This window comes from Gobio gobio (genome assembly GCF_949357685.1).
Source record: "Gobio gobio genome assembly, chromosome: 17".
NCBI classification, from domain to species: domain Eukaryota; kingdom Metazoa; phylum Chordata; class Actinopteri; order Cypriniformes; family Gobionidae; genus Gobio; species Gobio gobio.
In genome coordinates this window covers 39,279,815-39,303,871 of record NC_137110.1, presented here as the reverse complement: position 1 = coordinate 39,303,871, position 24,057 = coordinate 39,279,815, and the positions used below count along the sequence as shown (strand labels likewise).

The 24,057-nt window shown below is 37.9% G+C and overlaps 1 protein-coding gene across 7 annotated transcripts in view; it reads right to left on the bottom strand.

Moving 5' to 3' along the window:
- The window catches only part of scn1lab (sodium channel, voltage-gated, type I like, alpha b), a gene marked incomplete at its 3' end in the record, with an annotated part of 46,766 nt that extends 23,120 nt beyond the window's left edge, over positions 1-23,646 (bottom strand). For 5 of the 7 annotated variants that reach the window (XM_079841411.1, XM_079841412.1, XM_079841413.1 and 2 more), the window contains exons 1-10: positions 23,324-23,646; positions 22,983-23,125; positions 16,649-16,729; positions 13,316-13,444; positions 10,783-10,874; positions 8,188-8,439; positions 7,730-7,793; positions 7,187-7,328; positions 4,187-4,393; positions 3,000-3,275 (exon numbers count right to left, since the gene is read on the bottom strand). In XM_079841411.1, coding sequence (XP_079697537.1) covers positions 3,000-3,275; positions 4,187-4,393; positions 7,187-7,328; positions 7,730-7,793; positions 8,188-8,439; positions 10,783-10,874; positions 13,316-13,444; positions 16,649-16,729; positions 22,983-23,125; positions 23,324-23,593 — 1,656 coding nt within the window. In that variant the 5' untranslated portion in view covers positions 23,594-23,646. Of the gene's footprint in view, positions 1-2,999; positions 3,276-4,186; positions 4,394-7,186; positions 7,329-7,729; positions 7,794-8,187; positions 8,440-10,487; positions 10,580-10,782; positions 10,875-13,315; positions 13,445-16,648; positions 16,730-22,982; positions 23,126-23,323 lie in introns of all 7 variants that reach the window. The other 2 variants (XM_079841414.1, XM_079841416.1) reach the window with 1 other exon arrangement.
- Between the last annotated feature and the right edge of the window lie 411 nt (positions 23,647-24,057).

Sequence of the window (24,057 nt, the reverse complement as noted above, 5' to 3'; positions counted from 1 at the left end):
AATAACCTGTCTCCCAATATCAAAGCTATCTAAGGCTGAGCTGTGTAGTTGTAACCATCTCTTAGAGATGGTCTCTGTTTTGGTCTCTGTTTGCACTTTAAATATTGAGAGAGTACTTTGATTATGGTTGCACTTATTGTTTGCACTAAATAAGAAAAAAAATATTTTATTTTTGTTATTTATACTGTTTTTATTTCTATGTTCAATTTGTGGAAAGGAGTTCAATTAGGAGGCGGAATAGGCAAATGCTAGGGGCGCCACTCATCCATAGGGGGTGACCCCCCCCCCTGTTTTATTTCTGACACTGTTTATTTAATTGATATTAATTCGAAATATTACCAAATAAAGCACAAAAAAAAAACTTAACTAAGTCCCCTGCCTCTTCCCGTTCCGCCGCATCAATCTCCCCCACCCAGCGAATAGGCTACTTGAAGTGCGCCAGAAATAGAACACGTGATCACGCCTCTCGCCGCATCCAACGTAGACAGGATTGCTTTCATTTTTTAGGGTGCTTGGCCGCCCGCGCCAGGTGAAGACAGTGAAAGTTGCCTGATTATTTATGACAGCTGGCCATCAAAAACTGTAAAAAAAAGAAAGAAGCCCTCTGATGCAGGGAAGATAAGGGATAAAGACAGAGGTAAAGTTGTGTAGGCTAATGAATGAACAGTTTATTTAATTGCATAGTAGTAAAATACTAATGTTCGCTAATTAATTCCAGTTATTTTTACCTTTACCTGTTCTGGGTTCTCCAGAGGCCACAGCCAGTGTGATTTTGGAAAAAAATAAAAATCATATGTATGTGATATCACTTTTTTAATAGCATAATGTTTTTACTCTACAGTTGTGCAGTTTTAAGGGGACATATAGCAATTTTAAAATGTATTTGCGCAAATTAATAATGATATTTATAAACAGGTTTATTTAAAATAGCAACATTTTGTGTAAAATTCACATTAAATATCTACATTTCTCAGTTCAATTCATGGTGAAAACTAGCCTAGAAATCTAGACACACACTAGCGGCAGCAAATCTAATTTGCAACCAGGGTAGTCTAGCAACTCTCCGTTGACTTGTGAGCTGGAAAAACCAAACTCTGGTCAGGCCAATCACATCGTGTATAGAGTAGGTGGGCGGGCTTAACATAATGACGGCAGTTGCTGTGGTTCCGCATGCTACTTGTAAACAAAGAAGCTGGTGAACAGCGGTCTTTCCAATTGGCTTTGGCCGCGACTCTGGAAGACTTAGAGGTTTTTTTTACATTTTCTTTAAGAAAAGAACAAAGAACGGCACTGTAGTCATTCTTAAAAAAGGAAGACGTGTTCTGAGTTTTGCCGACCGGATACAGCAAAAGTTTAATCTATCAACTAGCTCTGCTTCACCTTCTTCGTTTCTCTGGTTGGTTGTAGCGCTATCCTATTGCGTGCAGAGGGAATTTGAAAGACAACCCTTAATCCCGCCCCTCGGATTGAGCCCTGCCAACGGTGAGTTCCCATGAATGCTAGATGCAATTACTCTTGTTATTTGTGTTTAGGCTGTAATGTGGCGTAGGTGCTATTATTGTATAGTTGAACTATCATCAGCCTTTAAAAAAATAATAATAATAATATCATGAACATAATGACTGGGTAGAATGGACTGGACATCATATAAAACAACAACAATAAAAAAAATTAAAAACATCAATGCATTACAAAAATAAAACAGTACCAGTGTTCCCACAACTTGGCCAGAGGAGAACTGGCACCCCGACTGAGCCTGGTTTCTCCAAGGTTTATTTTTCTCCATTAGATCACCTGATGGGGTTTTGGTTTCCTTGCCACTGTTGCCTCTGGCTTGGCTTGCTCAGTTGGGGACACTACATTTTTCTATATTTTTCAACTAAATATCCAAATAAATCTAATTATTAAACTAAATTGACCATATAAACTAAATTACTGATCTAATTACTGATCTAAAGCCGACATTGTCACTGTATGATAATTGAAATGAACTGATGACATTTTTTCATTGTTTTCTCCAGAATGGCAATACGGCTGAATAAAATTCTGTTGCATTGTTTTCCTGTTTAACACTGTGAAGCTGCTTTGAAACAATCTGCATTGTTAAAAGTGCTATATAAATAAAGTTGACTTGACTTGACTTGACTTGACAACTTAGACTGATAACATGTAGTGCTAAACCTTGATACAAGGAGCACCATGTAAAATCTTGCCAAGAGCAGCAAATTGGTCAAGGCCGCCCCTGATTAGGAGGTCACACACAGCCTCAGTCAGAAGTTCTGGAAGCTTATAATTCATGTAGTACAGTAATGTCTGAAGAGACTCATGTGAAAGCAAACAGGAGAGAAGCCAGTCAGTTGAGTTTGTGGCAAAACCTTTTACATTGCTTGTATATATTGTTGTCTTTCAATGCATTTGATCATTCATACTCAGAAAGTAGAACTGAAATGACATTCATTACAAGATGATTAGTTAAAACACTCAAAATGCACCTGCAGACTACTTTTCTAGGCATACATTTTGTCATTGTGCAAAGATCTTATCTCGTCTCATCTCGTTCTGGTGAACCCAATCTCATATCTCGTCTCGTCTCATAAACTAAGTGTCTCGTCACACCCCTAATGTTTTCACTTATATAATAGATTCTGATGGATTGCATTTGTTCAGACTTGTTAGAATTAATTGAAATCACAACTTTAATTCATATCTAATTCATTTTTGAAGCATCTGTGTAATGCATCTGTGCCACCTTTAGGTCACATCTGAGCCCTGTAACCAATCCTCTGTGTACAAGTGCATTGCTGAACATTTTGATGAGCTAATATAAAATATCTAACAATTTCTGTCTCAGACTGTCACACTTCTTGCCTCAGTGCTGTAGTCGATTAGCACTCCACCCACCTAAACTCAGTCACTCGAGAAGCTGAGAATTATCCAAAGAACACAGTAGCGTTTATAAAACCATATTTTCCACATTGCCACAAAAAGGAGGAAGTCACCTGATTTGGAGTGGAACATTTCTTCTCATATGAGAGTCTGTTGGCATCTATGGATAATCGAAATCCAGACCGTCTGATACTGTCCTCTGAGGCGGACTTATGGAACTTCTCCTGATCGGCTTTCTCTTCTTCTTCCCTTTGTTTTCTTTTCTTTCTCCTGTTCCTTCGCTCTTTAGCACTCTTGGAGCTGAGTCTGGACCCCCCAGAGGAGCTTTCCTCTGACAAGCCCCCCCTCCCGCTGTACTCCCCACTCTCTGTTGCTGCTGCCGCGGCAACCTGCCAGCCAATTACAGCACAAGCACCGTTGTTAGGGGCAACCAGGGGTAGACTTAGTTCAAGCTTACATACCGAAAGCAGAGACAAGAGATGGATAAACAGTGAACATTGAAGAAGGAGGGAAGATAGCTTTATGTTATCAGACTAAATTACAGGTATTAGTCGCATTGTCGACCTTGATGCTTTATTCCATTCTCAGTAATCCTTACCACTGCATTATGTTTTTAACTTTCTTTTTAACTTGCTTATTATGTCTTTGTGTCTAACCTTAGGAATCACAGACAATAACCCTAATTATTCAAATCAAACCTATCATGATAAAAGCAGTTCTCTATCTATTTATCTATCTATCTATCTATCTATCTATCTATCTATCTATCTATCTATCTATCTATCTATCTATCTATCTATCTATCTATCTATCTATCTATCTATCTATCTATCTATCTATCTATCTATCTATCTATCTATCTATCTATCTATCTATCTATCTATCTATCTATCTATCTATCTATCTATCTATCTATCTATCTATCTATCTATGTCCATCCGCCACCATAGAGAACACATAGTCGCCATTTTGGAGTTAATCTTGCTCTTTTTTGTCTCTATTTTTCTCTTTCTGTCTTCCTCTTGTTTCTCTCTTTTTCATGTTTACTAGGAGAAAGCGCACTCCCTCAATCTCTCTCATTATCTTTCGGTTTCCATGGTGACAGGGCAGTGTTAGCCGCAGCAAGTGTGTGTGCTGAGAAACTTAAGAGATGACGAAGGCATAGGAAGAGATCAAAGATAAGGAAACTAGTATAAAATAATGATCAAAACAAAAATAATGAGAACAAAAATAATATCTGTAAATCAGCTGTCTGCCTGTTCCAGTGATTCTAGCACGAGTTTGCGTGTTTGTTTGCTACCTGTGCTTCTTCTTGTTGTCTCTTTAGCTGTTCCAGCATGGCTTGAAACTCTTCTTCTTTCTGTTGGGCCTCTTCAATGGTGGCCTGGTTCTGCTCATCATATGCCATGGCCACCACAGCCAGGATGAGATTCACCAGATAAAAGGAGCCCAGAAAGATCACAAGAACAAAGAAGATCATATAGGGCTTTCCAGCTGCCCGCAGGGTCTGTGAGAGACAGAACACACGTACACAAACAAAATGTTACAAAAATGCTTCTTTTGTAAAAAGAGAATGAGAAAGCAAATTAAATGGTACTAATTAGTTAATGGAGAGATGTTGATATGGTCCAATGCCTCAGGTGAGTGGCCAAATGGTTGGGGTGAAGTCTAATTCTTTTTGCTAATGCTAATAAAATATTACGCAATACACAAAAAACTTGCCCCACATCCGAGTGAAGTGACGCAACTGATGCCGTGGGTCACATGACAAAGCCAACATGGTGGATGTAGTCTGTATGGATTTCATTTGTACAACCCCAAATCAGAAAAAGTTGGGACAGTATGGAAAACGCAAATAAAAAAAAAGAGAAGTGATTTCTAAATTTACTTTGACTTGAATTTCATTGCAGACAATATGAACACAAAATATTTCATGTTTTGTCTGGTCAACTTCATGTCATTTGTAAACATGCATCCTTTCCTGTCATTCAGACCTGCAACACATTTCAAAAAAAGTTGGGACAGTAAAGCATTTACCACTTTGTAATGTTGCCATTCCTTTTCACAACACTTAAAAGATGTTTATGGACTGAAGACACCAAGTGATGAAGTGTTTCAGGTGTCATTTTATCCCATTCTTCCTGCAAACAAGTCTTAAGGTGGGCAACAGTACGGGGTCTTTGTTGTCGCATTTTGCGCCACACATTCTCTATTGGAGACAGGTCGGGACTGCAGGCAGGCCAGTCAAGTACCCGTACCCTCTTCCTCCGCAGCCAGGACTTTGTAATGTGTGCAGAATGTGGTTTTGCATTGTCTTGTTGAAATATGCATGGACGTCCCTGGAAAAGATGTCTTCTTGAAGGCAGCATATTATGCTCCAAAATCTCTATGTACTTTTCAGCATTAATGGTGCCTTCACAGAAGTGCAAGTTACCTTTGCCAAGGGCACTGACAAAACCCCATACCATGACAGACCCTGGCTTTTGGACTTGTTGCTGGTAACAGTCTGGATGATCCTTTTCTTCTTTGGTCCGGAGCACACGGCGTCCTTTCCTCCCAAAAAATACCTGAAATACTGATTCATCTGACCACAGTACACGTTTCCACTGTGTGATGATCCATCCCAGATACCTCCGAGCCCAGAGAAGTCGACGGCGCTTCTGGACACTGTTAACATAGGGCTTCCTTTTGGCACAGTACAGTTTTAACTGGCATTTGTGGATATAACTACGTATTGTGGTACTTGACAAAGGTTTGCCAAAGTAGTCCTGAGCCCATGTGGTGATATTGCTTATACATAGATGAATGACGATTCTTGATGCAGTGCCGCCTGAGGGATCGGAGATCACGGTTGTTCAGCTTAGGCTTGCGCCCTTGTCCTTTACACACTGAAATTCCTCCAGATTCCTTGAATCTTTTAATTATGTTATGCACTGTTGAATGTGAAATATCCACATCTCTTCCTATCTTTCTTTGAGGAACATTGTTTTTAAACATTTCAATAATTTTCTCACGTATTTGTTGGCAAACTGGCGATCCTCGGCCCATCTTTGCTCCTAAAGGATTAGACCTTTCTTGGATGCTGCTTTTGTACCAAATCATAATTACAATCACCTGTTGACATCACCTGTTTCAAATCACATCATTATTTAACCATTTTACCCCATTACTAGCCCTAAATTGCTCCTGTCCCAACTTTTTTTGAAATGTGTTGCAGGTCTGAATGACAGGAAAGGATGCATATTTACAAATGACATGAAGTTGACCAGACAAAACATGAAATATTTTGTGTTCATATTGTCTGAAATGAAATACAAGTCAAAGTAAATTTAGAAATCACTTATTTTTTTATTTATTTGCGTTTTCCATACTGTCCCAACTTTTTCTGATTTGAGGTTGTACTACAACACATTCCTACTCTATAGAACATACTTTTTTAACTGTTGCAAAGTTCTTCATCAAACATTGTAGCTACACTGACAGTATGCGATTTCGGACGCAGCTTAGGTTAGTTCACTCAGTAATGATGCTGATTAAAGCATCAGGAAAATGTTGTGAACAAAACTTTTTATTGGCCGACGCTGTTCACATGAGCAGAACGACGCATACGTGTGATGTTGCCGCAGGTGATGCTGATCATTGGCCAATATTGAGCAGCGTTCTGGCATAGAACCCGGTGCTGCACTGTGTTTACTACATGAACAGAGTAGAAGACTGACATGGAAGAGAAGAAATCGTTGAATAAATTGTTGTTTTTTTGCCCTCAAAAACCATTCTCGTCGCTTCATAACATTAAGATTGAACCACTGGAGTAACATGGACTATTTTAACGATGTCTTTACTACCTTTCTGGGCCTTGAAAGTGATAATAACGTTGCAGCTCTCGGATTTCATCAAAAATATCTTAATTTGTGTTCTGAAGATGAACGAAGGTCTTACGCGTTTGGAACGACATGAGGGTGACGAATTAATGACATAATTTTCATTTTTGGGTGAACTAACCCTTCAAGTAATGAGAATTTTTTGACTATCCTCATCACACTGTGTGTTTGATTTATTTGTGCAGCCTGCATGGATTTATCTTGACTTTTTCTCTCATCACATTCAATTAGCTCACAACTCAGATAAAACTGAATGTCTTTTGCTGTACTTCTGGAGATTCAAGAAACAATGGTGTGGTATAATGCTTATAGGAAATAAAAAGCCAAGGCCAAGACTATAGAATGATGCTGGGGGTCTTTTCATGCCTACAGGAGGATACTGAGACAAAGTGGGCAGTGATGGGATGTCAAAACTGTACCTGCTGGTAGAGGTTTTCCCAGAAGTCTTGTGTCATGAGTCGGAAGAGTGAGAGGAAGGCCCAGCTGAATGTGTCAAAGCTTGTGTAGCCGTAGTCAGGATTACGCCCTGCTTTTATACACAAGAAGCCCTCTGGGCACTGCCTGTAATCCCCACCAATTAGAAAAGGTTTTTCAGTATATTCAGTGAATAAGAGTAAGCAATTTAGCCCAACAGAGGACATCATATCAGTGGTTCAGTGGCCTCAGAAAACTTCAAGTAGTCGTAAATTTAAAATGCTAAAAAACAACACTAAAAATAAAGATGTCCACATTAACCAGACATCATATTTTGGAGTTTTTAATACAACAGAGGTGCATGATAGCTTAGATAGGAGAATCTTCGGAAATTGTCTATATATGCAGGTAGATATGTTAGATTGTTAAGAAAACCAGCAAAACATCTTTGTTACAAAAATCATATCTATATTTTCGAATAACTATAAGGACATGTTTTGTTTTAGCATGTGAACTAGCATGTAAAATCTGAAAGAACATATATTTACCCTGCATCGCTTGAATTTCCACATAGCAAAGCATCTCTGCGGCCTGGGAGGTGATAATAATTGTCTAAAAGGGAAAAAATATAAATGTCAAGATATATAGTAAAAAGATAAGAAGCAGAACATAAACACATAAATATGCACACTATATGTTTCTAGCCCTGAATCCTGTAGCTTGAAGGAAGTGTCTAAATGAAAACCTTTAAACCACACTCACTGCTGGCAACACACATCCACACACACACACACACACACACACACACACACACACACACACACACACACACACACACACACACACACACACAAACCATAAGAGTGCTTTAAGCACTCGATGACTCATTTTGCTTGGGCCAGTGGAGCCCTCCTTACATCCTCAAGAATGTGTAGTGTCAACGAGCTTCTCAATAACACACATACAAACATAGAAGAGAAAAAGCACACACACACTCTTCACTTACTCTCATCATTAATGTACGTTGTCCAGTTAAAGGTGGAGTTGGGCAGCTCTAAGCCGGTACTATAGTTCAGCGTGTCAGTGAGGTTTTCAGTGACATTGACCTCCGGTATCTTGACACACTTCTGCCGCAGGTTTCCCATGAAGAGCTGCAGTCCGATCAGAGCAAACACACTCAGACAGAACACCGTCAGGATCATCACGTCTGACAGCTTCTTCACGGACTGGATCAGAGCTCCAACGATGGTCTTCAGCCCTGAGGAACACGCAACGGTGGTCACAAACACTGCTGATGCGCACAACAACTCAAACACAGTGTGAGTATGCCAATGTTACAACTACATAGATATGAAAAAAGATCGTATGGTAACACTTTTTATAATAAGGTCTAATCCGTTAACATTACATAACATAATAGCAACATTAAATAACTTTTACAAAATGTATTAAACTAAGATAATATTAATTCTTACTATTACTTTTATATTTACACTATTTTTAAGATTATTTATCACAAACATGAATAACAATGAACAATAGTGTATTTATACTGTGAATTACCATGAATCTAAATACTGTAACATATTGTTTATTGTTAGTTCATAATGCCTTATGCATTAAATAATGTAAACAAATCGTACCTTATTGTTAAAGTGTTACTGTTTCTGTCATCCTGATATAAATATATATATTTTTTACAGGAATGGTTCACCCAGAAACACATTAATTATTCACCCTCGTGTTATTCCAAACCTGTGTGCTGTTATTTTTCCTTGAAAGCACAAAAGGGACATTTAAAAGGTTCTTCACACAGCTCTATTCAAGTAACAGTTCATAGCAACCACAGCTGTCAATATCTAAAAAAAGATCGAAAAACACCATAAAAGTGTCTTATATTTTTGGCCCACTACATTTTAAACGTTGTGTAGTCATCTAATAGCTTTGTGTGACGAAAAAAGAACATTTAGGGCCAGATTTACTAACAGCTTGCACCAGCGTCAGGATTTACTGCAGACACCCAGTGATAAATAAGCGCTGAAAAGGCATGGACACAGTTATTTTTGCGGCTGACCTTATTGCATATGTATTTGTAGGAGTTTCCCTTTTAGGCGCAAAATTTATGGGAGGAGAGTATTTAAATGAATTGGTTTGCACCATTATTTACCGCCCCAAAAAAAGCACGTCTAGACGGTAACTAGTAGATTGTGTTGGTCATTATGGAAATGATCCAGCTGCGTCTGTGCTCATTAATTCGTCAGTAGATCACGCAGATCAGCAGAACTGTCCACTCCCATCGGTGCATTTATGGAATTGCGCTCTCACGCTAATTTGCCCTGTTTAGTAAATCTGGCCCTTTATCGTTATTCACAGAAAATCTCTGGTTTGATGTCATCTACAAAATTTTCTGTAGCGTACCTTTAAATTAAGACTGAAATAATGATATGTTCTTCACACACACTATCGTAAAAAATAGCATACAGGTTTGGTTTGGAATAAGGTTTGGAGGATGAATAAGGAGGAAAATGGTAGAATTGGCAGAAGTGTTCCTTTAAAATCTGGCAGTATACAACATTAAATATAACTTTGACATTATAGTTACTTTAATCTTTTCTTTGGACTAGAATAGCAATACAAATCTAGTAAAACATTCTGCTTTGGATATTATAAATGATTAAAAAAGAAAGCAATCAGAAGCTATTGGTGATTAAAACATGGTATTAAATATTATTGAGCGTGTTAGTTGAATAAATGTTTGTGATATTGCGTATTAACAACATTAAAGCATGCAGTGTAGGACAGTGAGTGAAAGTGTAGCATGTGCGTGCATGTCTGAGCTTTAAACACACACACACACACACACACACACGCAGCACGGGATATAACGGACACGGCCGACGATGCACATGCACATAGAACTCAAACAGCAGACAGAGGAGAAGAGAAGAGTAGAGGGTCTCAAGTTCTCTATCTCAGACTATAGGCTTCAGCAATGTCTCATGCAAAAGAAAAACAACACAACTCAAAAATGCCCAGTTGTCTATTTCCCAAGGCATGATGGGAGACCTTTCCCAAGGCGTGATGGTCTTTGGGAAATAACAGAGCAGAGCCCAGCAAAAGGGATATAAGGAAAACTACAGAATGTGTTTTTAAAAGCCTGGAATCCCATTTCTTTACACCCGAGCGGATTCCTGCTTTCTCTGACCGCTTGGAGCGACAGAATGAGAGAGAGAGGCCAGCGGAGGAGGGGATGGAGTGAGCGAGAGCTCAGATGGAGAGAGAGGCAGCCTGTGAGCTAGCCCTCACCTGGAATCACTGATATAGTTTTGAGTGCTCGTAAAACCCTGAAGGTTCTCAGTGCTGAGACATTGCCCAGATCCACAAATTCTGTTACATATCTGTAGGGAGGGGGGGAGGGGGAGGGGTCACACGCACACACACGCGCACGCACAAACACACACGCGCACATGTTAGGACAAGACAGGGCTGCAGAGGGAAACGTCACACAGAGACACACACCTGACTGACACTCGTGTTTACGCGCACACGCATGCGCACGTCTATACACACACACACACGCACGCACACATACATCCCTTACCTGGGATGACTGAGATAGTTTTCAATGCTCTGAGCACTCTGAAAGTGCGGAGAGCTGACACATTGCCTAGGTTTACAAACTCAGTTACATACCTGTAGAATCAAATAGAGAGTTACACACGCATGCCAACACACTCGCTCAAACTCACACAACTGCAACTGCAACATGGATTCACCAGCGTTCCTTCATCAATGTGTCCAAAACTATCTGAGCAAACTCTCAATAACAGTTCAGGGAAAACAGCGTAAATTCTCATTTCTCTTATGTTTTTAATACAGAATAGAGCTGCAGGATAAATCATTGAAAAATCTCATTCTCGATTCAAACACCCACGCCATCTTATTCCTAAATTCGGCTATGTCTATTATGCACGATCACAGCGGAACATTCAATTGTGCGTTGGCGCTGCCACGGACCCGGAGAGACCAGCGTATAGCAGGGGAGGCAAGGGAGGCAGTGTCTCCTTAAAAAATTATATTTGTTACAAAAATAAAACAACACAAATATTTCAAAATGTGACATTAAAAGTTCACCTCGTTTTTATTAAGTAACACTGTCCAACAGCGACACCCGCAGGTAAAGTTACAGCGCAAGGCTTGCCTCCCCTGAGCCCATTGACATTCAACAGACCCCCCAAAGCGTGCGGGTGAGTTTCATGGGGGGTAATTGAGAATGAAGGAAAGTCAAGTAATCATGCTATGATTGTACATGATCGGTTATGATTGGATATGATTGGTTCGTGCGATATATCCCGCCTCTTGTTTTCATGCGCATTCTCGAATTGGCCTGAATGAAGACATGATGGTGTTAATGGGAAGACTCATTAAAAAATAAGTAAACAACTCAGGCATTTAGATATCACTGCTTTATATCACGTCAAAATCAAAATCTGAAAACATTATGACTGTGGGGGTTTTAGTGAGCAATCAGCTTTGGGAAAAATCTGTGTCTGTGACCAGTGTGTACAAGCTTGATAACTACTGAAAATAAGTTGACTGTGAAAAAGAAAAGCTGAATATTGGTTCAAAAATATTATGTATTGTTTACATTTTAACTGCCTTATTATTTTGGAATAAATGTAAAATGCATAAAAACACTAGCTTCATGAAATTTATAGGTTTTTTTTTACTTGGTTTTAATAAATAGTCAATAAAACAAATATAAAATAGAATTGTATTTGGTCTCTCTTTTTTATGTAATGTTGATTTAACCAGGAAAATTAAGTGTAACAGGGGCAAACATTTACATTTGATACGCCTGTGCCTCCTCATTTTAAAACACCACTGCACACACTGAGGTATAGGTATGAAACAGCTTCACAAACAGTCTTTTCAACCACATAGTATTTTTTAATTCTGTGTTACAAAAATTCAAATTATCACAGAATTACTGGGATAAAAAGTTTATAGTTCGGATATAAACAGATTTCTACAGTATCAATGAAAATAGAGAAAATAACTTTTGAAAGTAATTTGATGCTTCAAATAAAGATTATATAAATTACATTTTTACAAAATAACATGTAATTTACTAGAGGTTCTGACAAAATGTTAATCGCTGCAACCAGTAGGTGGCGAAAAATGTTAAAAAATGTATTTGTCATTGAATCATTTATTCATAGCCTGGATGCCAGCCGAACTTAGCCCCGCCCACAACATTTGAGGTCGGGAAGTTCGGTCTGGACTTGATCCGTTGTGGAGCAACTATGCTCGAACCAAAAAAAAAAAAAACTATGCTCGAACCAGAGCTGTTCGGACCAATCAAATCATCAGGGCGGCTTTATACGATGATGGACAGATGATCAACAGTAACGTAATCATCCACATCACCAAAGAGCGCTTGGGTTGAATTCGTTGTTCGTATATGCATTCACCTTTAACTATTTCTCTCGAAAATGATGATCGAAGTACTCCATGTCTCCTTAAATTCTTTTTAAAACACCGGCAAAGATCGTTTACACTCATCTTCTTCTTCTACTTCTTCCAGCGTGCGTGCAGTTGAGTTCTGTTGACAACTATGCGTCGCTCAACATACGTCACTTACTCCATTGCTCTGATTGGTTGTAGGTCTATCCAATTGAGTGCAGAGGCATTTTCTTTCCTGGTTCGGTTGAAACACGCCCCCATAATCACAGCCCAATGGAGAAGTATCATACTCATATTCTGACTAGAATCTGAGTATGACGACGTCAGGCTAATTTATTCAAGATATTTGTTCAAAAATGCTGATTCATCCAGTAATGAAACAAGTGAAGTCTTTGTGAGTGAGTCATTGAATCATTCATTCAAAAAGAATTTTTAAAACAATAATTCATTCAAAAATTAGATTATTTATTAGATATTTTTTAATAGACTGCAGCGATTAACATTTTGTCAGAACCTCTAGTTTTTTTGTTTAGTTGTCTATTCAAATCGTGGGAGAATCGTGATCTCTATTTCAAACCAAAAAAATGTAATTCTAAATTTATTCTGAATCGTGCAGCTCTAATACAAAATAATACGAATTAGAGGCAGCTGTCCTCAGAAATACTCACGCCATCAGAATGACACTGAAATCCAGCCAGTTCCAGGGGTCTCGCAGGAAAGTGAACTTCCCCACGCAGAAGCCCCGCGCCAGGATCTTAATCAGGGACTCGAAGGTATAGATCCCTGTGAACGTGTACCTGAATTCACACAAACAAAACTTCACCAACATGGCTCAAAAATGAAGAACAAAGAAATATGTAGTTAAGACAATCAAGTGTTAAAGACCCCATGTAATGATTTGTCAAATGCTATTTTATTTCCTGTGTTGACAAATTTTCTATTAAAACAGGGCATTGGGCCATGGAATACTGATAGACTTTAAGGGTTAGTTCACCCAAAAATGAAAATTCTGTCATTAATTACTTACCCTCATGTCGTTCGACACCCGTAAGACCTCCGTTCGTCTTCGGAACACAAATGAAGATATTTTAGTTGAAATCTGATGGCTCTGAATGTCCTCCATTGGCACAATGCACGGTTCACTATCAAGACCCTTAAAAGGTACTAAAGACGTCGTTACAAAGTCCATCTCACTACAGTGGTTCTAAAATAACTTTATGGAGTGACGAGAATAGTTTTTGTGCGCAAAAAAACCCTAAATAAGGACTTATATAGTGATGACGATTTCAAAACAAGGCATCATGAAGCTTCAAAGCGTTATGAATCAGTGAGTCGAATGAGCAGTTTGGATCGCCAAATTTCAGCAGTTTGACACGCGATCCGAATCATGATTCAACGCTTCGAAGCTTCATGAGGCCGTGTTTTGAAATCGTCATCCTTATGTAAGTCGTTATTTAGGGTTTTTTTGCGCACAAAAACTATTCTCGCCGATTCATAAAGTTATTGTAGAACCACTGTAGTGAGATGGACTTTGTAACGACGTCTTTAGTACCTTTTAAGGGTCTTGAGAGTGAACCGTGCATTGTGCCAATGGAGGCCTTTAAGAGCCATCAGATTTCAACTAAAATATCTTCATTTGTGTTCCGAAGACGAACGGAGGTCTTACGGGTGTCGAACGACATGAGGGTAAGTAATTAATGACAGAATTTTCATTTTTGGGTGAACTAACCCTTTAAGTAAAAAAGATTTACTTACTCTTAAAACTTTTACCATGAAACAAAAAAGAGAAATGTCTAAAGACCAATTCACACTGCACCCACAGACGCCAACTAGATTACAGGACGTCATTTCTCAGACATTTCAAGACCCAACAAATGAGATTCAACATGTTCAATCTGCAAAAACAAGTGCTGACCTACGCCGAAAGACACAACATACTGATCTGACAAAACCCGACAAAGTGTCTGTTGCCGTCTGTCGGTTCAGTGTAAATTGGCCTTAAGAAGAGAAACAAGAACATTAAAAACATAAGGGGCCACAAAACATATTTTTGCGGTTAAAAGCGAGAAACACAGGTCAGTGGGAGAAAAAAACGCAAGGTCTAGAGACTAGAGTCTAGTTTTTAAAAAAGTTGAACTTTTAATTTTAAATTGATCTGCGTGTTTAGAATGGCGTGTCATGCACGATACCTGGCAAAAGATGCTAGACGTGAGAGCAACAGTCAAATATGTCTGTCTGGGTGCCCAAACCGTTCACAACGAAGGGCCAAAAATCGAACTTGACTGAGGTCCGTGGGCCGAAAGTAAAATTTGCATTATATCAAACTGTTATATTACATTTAAAATGGTTATCCTCTTATTTTCAGAGTTTTATAGTACAATGAAATTGTATTTGTACTTTTTTAATGATTTGATTTTAGTTCCTTTTTAAACACCAACTGACATAAAAAAAAGAAAAATGTAATAAAAAAGACAAGAATCTTGAACATTTAAGAAACTAAATGAACATTTAAATGAATAAACCCAAATAAATTATGATAATATTCAAAGTAGATTTGTATTTCACGTGACATTTAATGTTAAGTATATTATTAATAAGGGAACAATAACCATCTTTATATTAAGCATGATAATTAAATGAACAACTAAATGGCATTTATTAATGCTGTCAAACGATTAATCACGATTAATCTCATCCAAAATAAAAGTTTGAGTTTACATCATATGTGTATATGTATTATATTTAAATTTATATATAAATATACAGTATATATGTGCAAATATTTCTTAAATATATACATGTATGTGTGTGTTTTCAAATATAATAGTTATACCGTACACAGCACACACACACATATTATGAAAACACAAACTTTAATTTTGAATGTGATTAATTGCGATTGATCATTTGACAGCCCTAGCATTTATTACATGGTTCTCTATAATATGTGATTGGTCATTCACAGCATTTAGTAGTCAGACATATTCACTGTTGTCCATGGCAACACTGTCTCTTGTTTCATACAAATGCAACTGGTGCCATCTCACGTTTCATTTATTGATTGCATTGAAAAAAGATTTCAGAGAACTTCAGTTCAGTATTAATATCACTGTAATTTTATTGCACCCTATCAGGGTTTATTTGGTTGCTGATTTGCACATTATCGCTTACATAACACATAATAAACAAAAGGCAAGTTACAGCACATTCTCCAAATATTCCCACATAGGCATAATATATTGCAACCGCATGAAGACGAAAACAAAAATGAACTTTGTTAAAAATCGATGCACACATTAATGGACAATAATGCAGAACTCCAAACTTGGCAGCTAGATTTTTCTTAATTTAACGTGCATTTGTTTCCTCAATCTTGCATGCTTCACGATTGTTGTAGCAGTGCACAAGTACGCAGAGATGGCCTCTATGATAATAATAATAATAATAATAAACATAAACGATTATTAAATTCTGTAATGAACTTTCATTATCAGAAGGGTGTTTGAGTCACTGAGTATAACTCAAAATAAGTGAAAAATTGGACCAAGAGATTCGTTCGAAAAGTTCAACTCACTGACTCAATGATCTTGTCACAGCAGTTCTTGAGTCAACAACTCACTAGAGGAGAAGATTACCAGTGAATAATGACTTGATCATTTTCTATTTTTATTTCCTCACACAAAGTTATTGTATGTCTTTAGAAAACATACTGTATTTAAATGAGGGGGATATGACATCTTACAGAGCATTTTACTGGACAAATATTTGACCATACAAGTGCATAGAAGATCCTCAATATGTTAAGTTCATTGCTCCAGAATACTAATAATGTTTTTTTTTACATTTAGGAGTAGTACAGTAGGACAGAGATGGTCCAAATGCTAACAGAAATTGACTAAAAGCCACAAATCTACCATTTTGATCTATTGGGGTTTTTAACAACTGCTAATCATGTTAGACTGTAAACTTTCTCAAATCTATGCACAAGATTTGTGACTTACTCCACGTTCTTGGCCCAGTCCGGGGGATTGCTGAGGGTCATGAAGGCGCAGTTGGTCAAGATTGTGCACATGATCACAAAACTGAACAGCGTAAGCAGAAGTCAAGGAATATACACAAAGAAAACACACACAAATACATATACACAACCACACCAAATCACAGCCTCAAATGACATAGCCACAAGGTTCCTATAGGAACAAACTAATCACTGGATATGATATTTGAAAATATATCACAAGTTATGTTTGAGACACTTAGGAGTAATCAAATTAGATTTACAGAAGCAGAACTCTATATTCTGCTGTATGTACAATACCACTCAAAAGGTTGGAGTCAGTAAGATTTTTTTAAAGGAAATTTATACTTCAGCAAGGATGCATATTAAAATAGTAAACTGTTATTTTAAATTGTAATAACATTTTACGATATTACTGTTTTTACAGTTTGTTTGTTTGTTTGTTTTTTAATCAAATAAATGCAGTCTTGGTGAACATAAGAGACTTCTTTCAAAAACTACACAACATTTCACTGAGCCCAAACTTTTGAACTGTATATGTAAAAACAAAACCAATTTTGTTCCCTTTACAAGTTGGTCAGATTGTCAGATGTTGGTTCCTGTCTAAGCAAGTCGAAATAAGACTAATGTGGACCAGAATTAATGTCGCAATAAAAAGTCTGCGTCACGTGTAGCCCGTTTTGGTTTCGTTTTCTGTCACATTCTGTGGCTGTAATGAACGCACGAAGACAAAGGAATACAAAATAAACTGTTTTTTAATAAATTCAACAGGAAAACTTGGGAGAACCCAGGGGCTAGAATCGACAACCATGTTACACACTGACGAGACCGGACAATGGAACACAGAAAAACTGAGGGCTTAAATACACAAGAGATGATTTATTGAAACCGAACATGTGTTAACTAAGAACCATGGAAACTAACTCGCAAATCAGGCAGGCAAAATGGGAAAAGAACACCAAAACAGGCTACACATGACAGTCTGGCTATATAAAACTAAAGGTCTGTGCGCACACCAGAAACGATAATTATAAAGATAACTAAAAATCGTTCTAAATATAAAAGAATAGGAGAGTCCACACCACAACTATAACGATAAAGGCATAGAAAAACAATATCATTGGAATCACTTTCAGAGCATTTTTCTTCTGATAAACGATAAAAACAATGACAGCCAATGAGAATTCACCATACACCAGAGCTCGAGCATTTAAAGCATCAGACAACATAACTGCAATGTGCGCTTAAATAAACAGAACGATTTCGTCCGCTGATGTAGATGCTAATGTAATGTAGTATAGTTATCTTGGTAACACTTTAGTTTAGAATAAAGGTCTGTCATTAATAGGTAACTATGCAGGAAGTAATGCAGGACAAGAACTACAATATCATTTCAGCAACTACAACTAAGTAAGAAACATCAAATTTAGGACTAAGATAGTTAGGTAATCAATAATTATTGAATGAGATTGACTTCACTAAGAACTAATAGCTATGACAAATTATAAAGAATTACTAATGAATTACTAATCATAACATTTAACATGTCTGATGTGAGCAATTGTCTTTTTTTACGCTCAACGTGGTCATAACATGCATCATTAATTGAATTACTCAAGTGTTACCTAGTTAGTAGTCAGTCTTCAAGAACTACTAGTGACCTGGACCATTATTTTAAAGTGAAAAGATGTTTTTGGTTTTTCCTGCAGAGTGACTAAGTAACACTTGAGTAATTATGATGCATTTTATGAGCATGTTCCAAGTAAAAAAAGACAATCTTCAAGATCTACTGGCCATTATTTTAAAGTGATAAATAGGTTTTTCGTTTTAAAATAATAATTCAGGTCACTTGTAGTTCCTGCAAAGTGACTAGGTAACACTTTGTGAAGTTTTAGTAACTAATTTCGGGAGGAGCACGTCCAGATAATTAAACCTAATTAAACACATGTGGAGCACATCAAGCCAATCGATTTAATCAACAATAGGAGGTGTATATATACAGCATATTTACCTTCTTTCGTTGACCGTCTTTATTTTTAGCATCCCTCCACCACCCCATCTCCTCACTTTGATTTAATAAACTCTCATTAGACGTCAACACAATCCATAATAAAATACAGTCTAGTTCTAGACTATCTTATCATGGGGGGGGATACTCTGGGTTCGGGCCAAAATTCCGAGCCCGGAGCCCTCCCCCGGACAGCACGCCAAATACGCATAATCTTTACTCCATTTAATTTGATGTAAGTGTGAACTCGTGAAAGTAATATCTGATGCATTTTATGACTGTCAGAGTAAAAACGATGATTGATTACATCTCAGACACACGATACTGTTGTGATCATATTAATTGGTAATTCTTTATAATTTGTCGTAGTTGATAGTTATTAATGAGGCTGATCTCATTCAGTAATTGTGATCCGTGCTGGCAAAATGAGTCGCAGTGAGCAAACAAGTTACTGTTGTTTTCACATTCTCTATTAAATAACCTTCAAAATGATGTATGAAAAAATGACTTAGGTACACCTGTTTGAGGTCGATAGAGTCAGCAAAGTCAGTTTAGAGAAGTTTTCTGAAGGTTCCACAACAAAATCACCTAGCAACCATACCTTAACTGGTAATAACAACAAATTTGACAAAATATCTATAGGAAAAATATATATTCATTTAATTCATATGTTTTTTTTCCCCATGATACCATAATTGTTTGATTAACATTAATGAAACAGACAGTCTATATATACACTCACCTAAAGGATTAGGAACACCATACTAATACTGTGTTTGACCCCCTTTCGCCTTCAGAACTGCCTTAATTCTATGTGGCATTGATTCAACAAGGTACTGAAAGAATTCTTTAGAAATGTTGGCCCATATTGATGGGATAGCATCTTGCAGTTGATGGAGATTTGTGGGATGCACATCCAGGGCACGAAGCTCCCGTTCCACCACATCCCAAAGATGCTCTATTGGGCTGAGATCTGTCGACTGTGGGGGCCATTTTAGTACAGTGAACTCATTGTCATGTTCAAGAAACCAATTTGAAATGATTCAAGCTTTGTGACATGGTGCATTATCCTGCTGGAAGTAGCCATCAGAGGATGGGTACATGGTGGTCATAAAGGGATAGACATGGTCAGAAACAATGCTCAGGTAGGCCGTGGCATTTAAACGATGCCCAATTGGCACTAAGGGGCCTAAAGTGTCCACAGGACTGCCGCATACTGAATGTTTTTCCCTTTTCACACCATTCTTTGTAAACCCTAGAAATAGTTGTGCGTGAAAATCCCAGTAACTGAGCAGATTGTGAAATACTCAGACCGGCCCGTCTGGCACCAACAACCATGTCACGCTCAAAATTGCTTAAATCACCTTTCTTTCCCATTCTGACATTCAGTTTTAGGGTTGGGAACCGAGAACCGGTTCTTATGCAGAACCGAAAATGATTTTTGAAAAATACCAGAACCGCGCGAAATTCCTAAGTTTCGGTTCCGAAAACGGTTCTGGTGCAATGTGTGTGCGAAGCGCTGGAAGCGTATCCTTTCATAGCGAGTGACAGCCAGTGTTGCCAACTCCGTGATTTTCCCGCTTTCCCGTTTTCCACTGTTGCCGCGGGCTGTGTTTCATGTCCGCGGGTTGAAACGATTGCGCAATTGTGCGGGTTTTGTTGTGAAAACCTGGCAACCCTGGCTCACCTCATCATGAATATTAATTACGTTGCCTGCCGCTTCCAGGAGTGCAACGCAGTTCAGCACTGAAAGCCCTCGCGCTACACATTTACGGTTTTGCGTCAGATATTTTCTCGTTGACCACCAGCATAGCGAAGAGAAAGTCACAAGTATGGATTCATTTCCAAAGAATGAATGATAATGAAGCAAAATGTAACACGTGAAAAGTTAATAACATGCAAAGGAGGCTGCACTAGCAATTTGACAAAACATTTGCTACAGCACAGAGTGCCACAGGGCTTATATATATATATATATATATATATATATATATATATATATATATATATATGTATATATATATATATATATATATATATATATATATATATATATATATATATATATATATATATATATATATATATATATATATGTATAATATATATATTTGTCAACCGTTGAGTCACCATGGTTTAGGTAAGCGTTTAGGCACAATTACCTTTGTAATGCTGAATTGCAATTTATTATTTACAAGTTCACTGAATAACTGAATTACTATTAAATTAATATATAACTAATTAATAAATATAACTAATAAATATAATTTATAACTTGGTTTTATTCAGAGACAGAGAGATAAAATGTAATAAGACAATTTCAGAGGTGTTCATTTGAAAAAAAATGTGTTGCAAGAATGGCTTAATTAATACTGTAATATATGTACAGTACAGGACTTTTTTGACATTGCCAACCTGTAAATAAATTTTAGAGCAAGTAATAAACACAAAATGGATTGTTTGAGTTGCGTATTGTGCCTTTTTCCTTTACCACTATTTGTTTGATAATTTTAATGGAACCGGAATCGGAACCGGAATCGTTAGGCGGAACCGGAACCGGAACCGGAACCGGAAAATTTCTCACGATTCCCAACCCTATTCAGTTTGGAGTTCAGGAGATTTTCTTGACCAGGACCACAACCCTAAATGCATTGAAGCAACTGCCATGTGATTGATTGATTGATTGATTAGATAATTGCATTAATGAGAAATTGAACAGGTGTTCCTAATAATCCTTTAGGTGAGTGTATATTAAGACCTACTGTACCACACGGAACATATTTAATGTTAATACATCAGGTGCTTTTCCACAACTGTTAACCAAACGTTCACTTAAGATATAACAGATAATGTTTGCGTGAAGACTCGCCAAGACAGATATTTTGAAATACTGTATTTCTGTGTGTATATCGGGATTGCATGCTGTCTGAGGCGTCTTTGTGCGCACACTTTGGATCTGTCAGTCAGCGTGAGTAAGATTTTGTTTTGTTTACATCAGCATGAGTTTGAAAATCACATTTCATTGGTTCAGACTCATGCCATAGAGATAATTTGCAATGAATATTCATAAAGTTGGAATGATGCGCTTTAAAACGATACCAAACTTGGTGGTCGAGAAGCGAGCAGAAAACAGCATTTTTCATGGACAAAGGAAGTTTCCTCTCAGAAAACTTACAAATAAAGATACTTTTAGATGTTTAATTGCTATTTGGAGCACTGTGATCACCAGACGAGGGCTTAAAGGGGTACTTCAGCGCTGGGAAGACGAATGTGTATTTAAACTGGGTCATTTATGTAGTAGAAATGTAAAATAATTTTTTTATTTGGTGCCTTCTAGACTGAGAAAAGACAGAAATGTATTTTTGTCTCATGTGGATGAAAGACAACAACTCCCAGAATGCACTTGCTTCGCTGCCCAACGAAGTCACTCCCAAAGCAACGGCCACTGGTTATCACTTGCCCACCATGAAACCGCCCCCACCATCTTTTTGATTTTCATAGTAATAAAATAATTTCGTTCAGTTAGAGATAGACACTACAATTAAAAACTGAACGTGTCTTCCTGAAGTAAGTACAATTCATCACGAGAGCGAAGAGCTGAGCAGTCATTCACGGCGTGTGTCCAGTCTGCCGTGTTTTCAGATCATGCCTATGGAAGCTTAACTTTCATAAGAATTCATTGAAAAGTTGAAACACTCACTTTGCTCCGCACTGCTCCGTTATGAATGAACGGAACTAGCTCCTGCTACTGTCTGTAGTCTCTAGCCTCTGGCCAAAAAATCCTCAGATGACGCAAAATGACGATATTTGCGTCATCAGAGTTTTTTTTCCAGAAATAAAATGCATAATTCTCTCGTCTCAGGGGGACATGAGGGGGGAAAGTACGATAATTTGAATATACTATCGGGTTTCAACTGATACAAAGCTTAATGCTAATCGTCGCTGAAGTAACCCTTTAATCCACTCATTTTTGTGAAAGCCTCAAATTCAAACAAAATGTACATTTTGCCTGTAGCTCGAAATGATCCTGTGCGCATTCCGACTCATTTTGCCAGCAAAGATTACCCAATAAGAAACTATCTTCGTCCTAAATTCGATATTACTTACTGGTTAGTTAAGCTTGTTTCCATATTAGTTAATACTAGTAGCTGAAGTGTTAATGTAGTATTACTCATTTGTCCTGCATTACTTCCTGCATAGTTACCTCTTAATGACGGACCATTATTCTAAAGTGTTACCGTTATATTTATAGTTATCATTCTTGGTGTCAACGGGCCTTAATTTGTAACCTATTTAGATTCTTACATACATCCATTCAGCCGATAAAGGATATGAATGCACCAGGACCTTGATGGAGATTCTCCTCAATGGATTGAAAGGGCTCAAAATATACAAGGCCGGCGTAGCATTAAAGCGGAATATAGTCTTCCCACGATTCAATACTATAAAGGTCTGAAGCAGAGAAAAAACGGATTGTTGTTACAGTGCAACTCTTTTCAGATCACAAGGTTTCACAGGGTGTTATATAACTACAGACAATGATACACGTTCTGACACCAGACTAAAGTCCTGTTGACAGTCTAAATGCAAATAACAAGCAACACAAAGCTAAATGTTTCCATTTTTTTTTTTAAATCTTCATTCACATACTTTTTGGTTGCTGTAGTAGCTGTCCAGGTCCTCCAGCGGGACGGACGACATGTTGGGTGGAATTTCTCCATAGATAAAGGGCAAGGATTTTCCCGCCTCCAAATCGCTGTTGGGTTTGGGCCCGTTTTCGTCATCATCATCAGGCCGTCTCTCGCCTTTGGGCCGTTGGGCCGCCTCCTCTGTGATGCGGCGCTCGATAGCAGCGAGAGACTCAGGCACGAAGGGCCGGAAGCTGTCAGGTCCGGGTGGAACGAGCAGCTGAGCAGCCATATTGACATCCTGCTCTGGTAGCTGCACCAGCTAATCTCCGGTCACTCTGGGAGCTGAAGGAAGGAAATCACATGTTCAAAACACAGTCTTGCGAGAGAAGATTGATCATTCCAGTCTTTAATTTGTATGTATTGAGGCAATCTGTGGCAGTTTAAAATATGAAATTAACCAATGTCAATTTATTTACATAATCAGCATCACACTGGAGAATCGGGAGAAGATTACATACCAGTAAAGAGGCTGTTAATATTCATGCAGTGACATTAGATGCAGCTTGTGTGTGTGTGTGTGTGTGTGTGTGTGTGTGTGTGTGTGTGTGTGTGTGTGTGTGTGTGTGTGTGTGTGTGTGTGTGTGTGTGTGTGTGTGTGTGGGCATGTTTTCGTGAAATATCAGGACACAAATGTGTATAATGACATGGGTATGACATAGGTATTACAAAAAGAGGGTGAAATATGAGGACGTT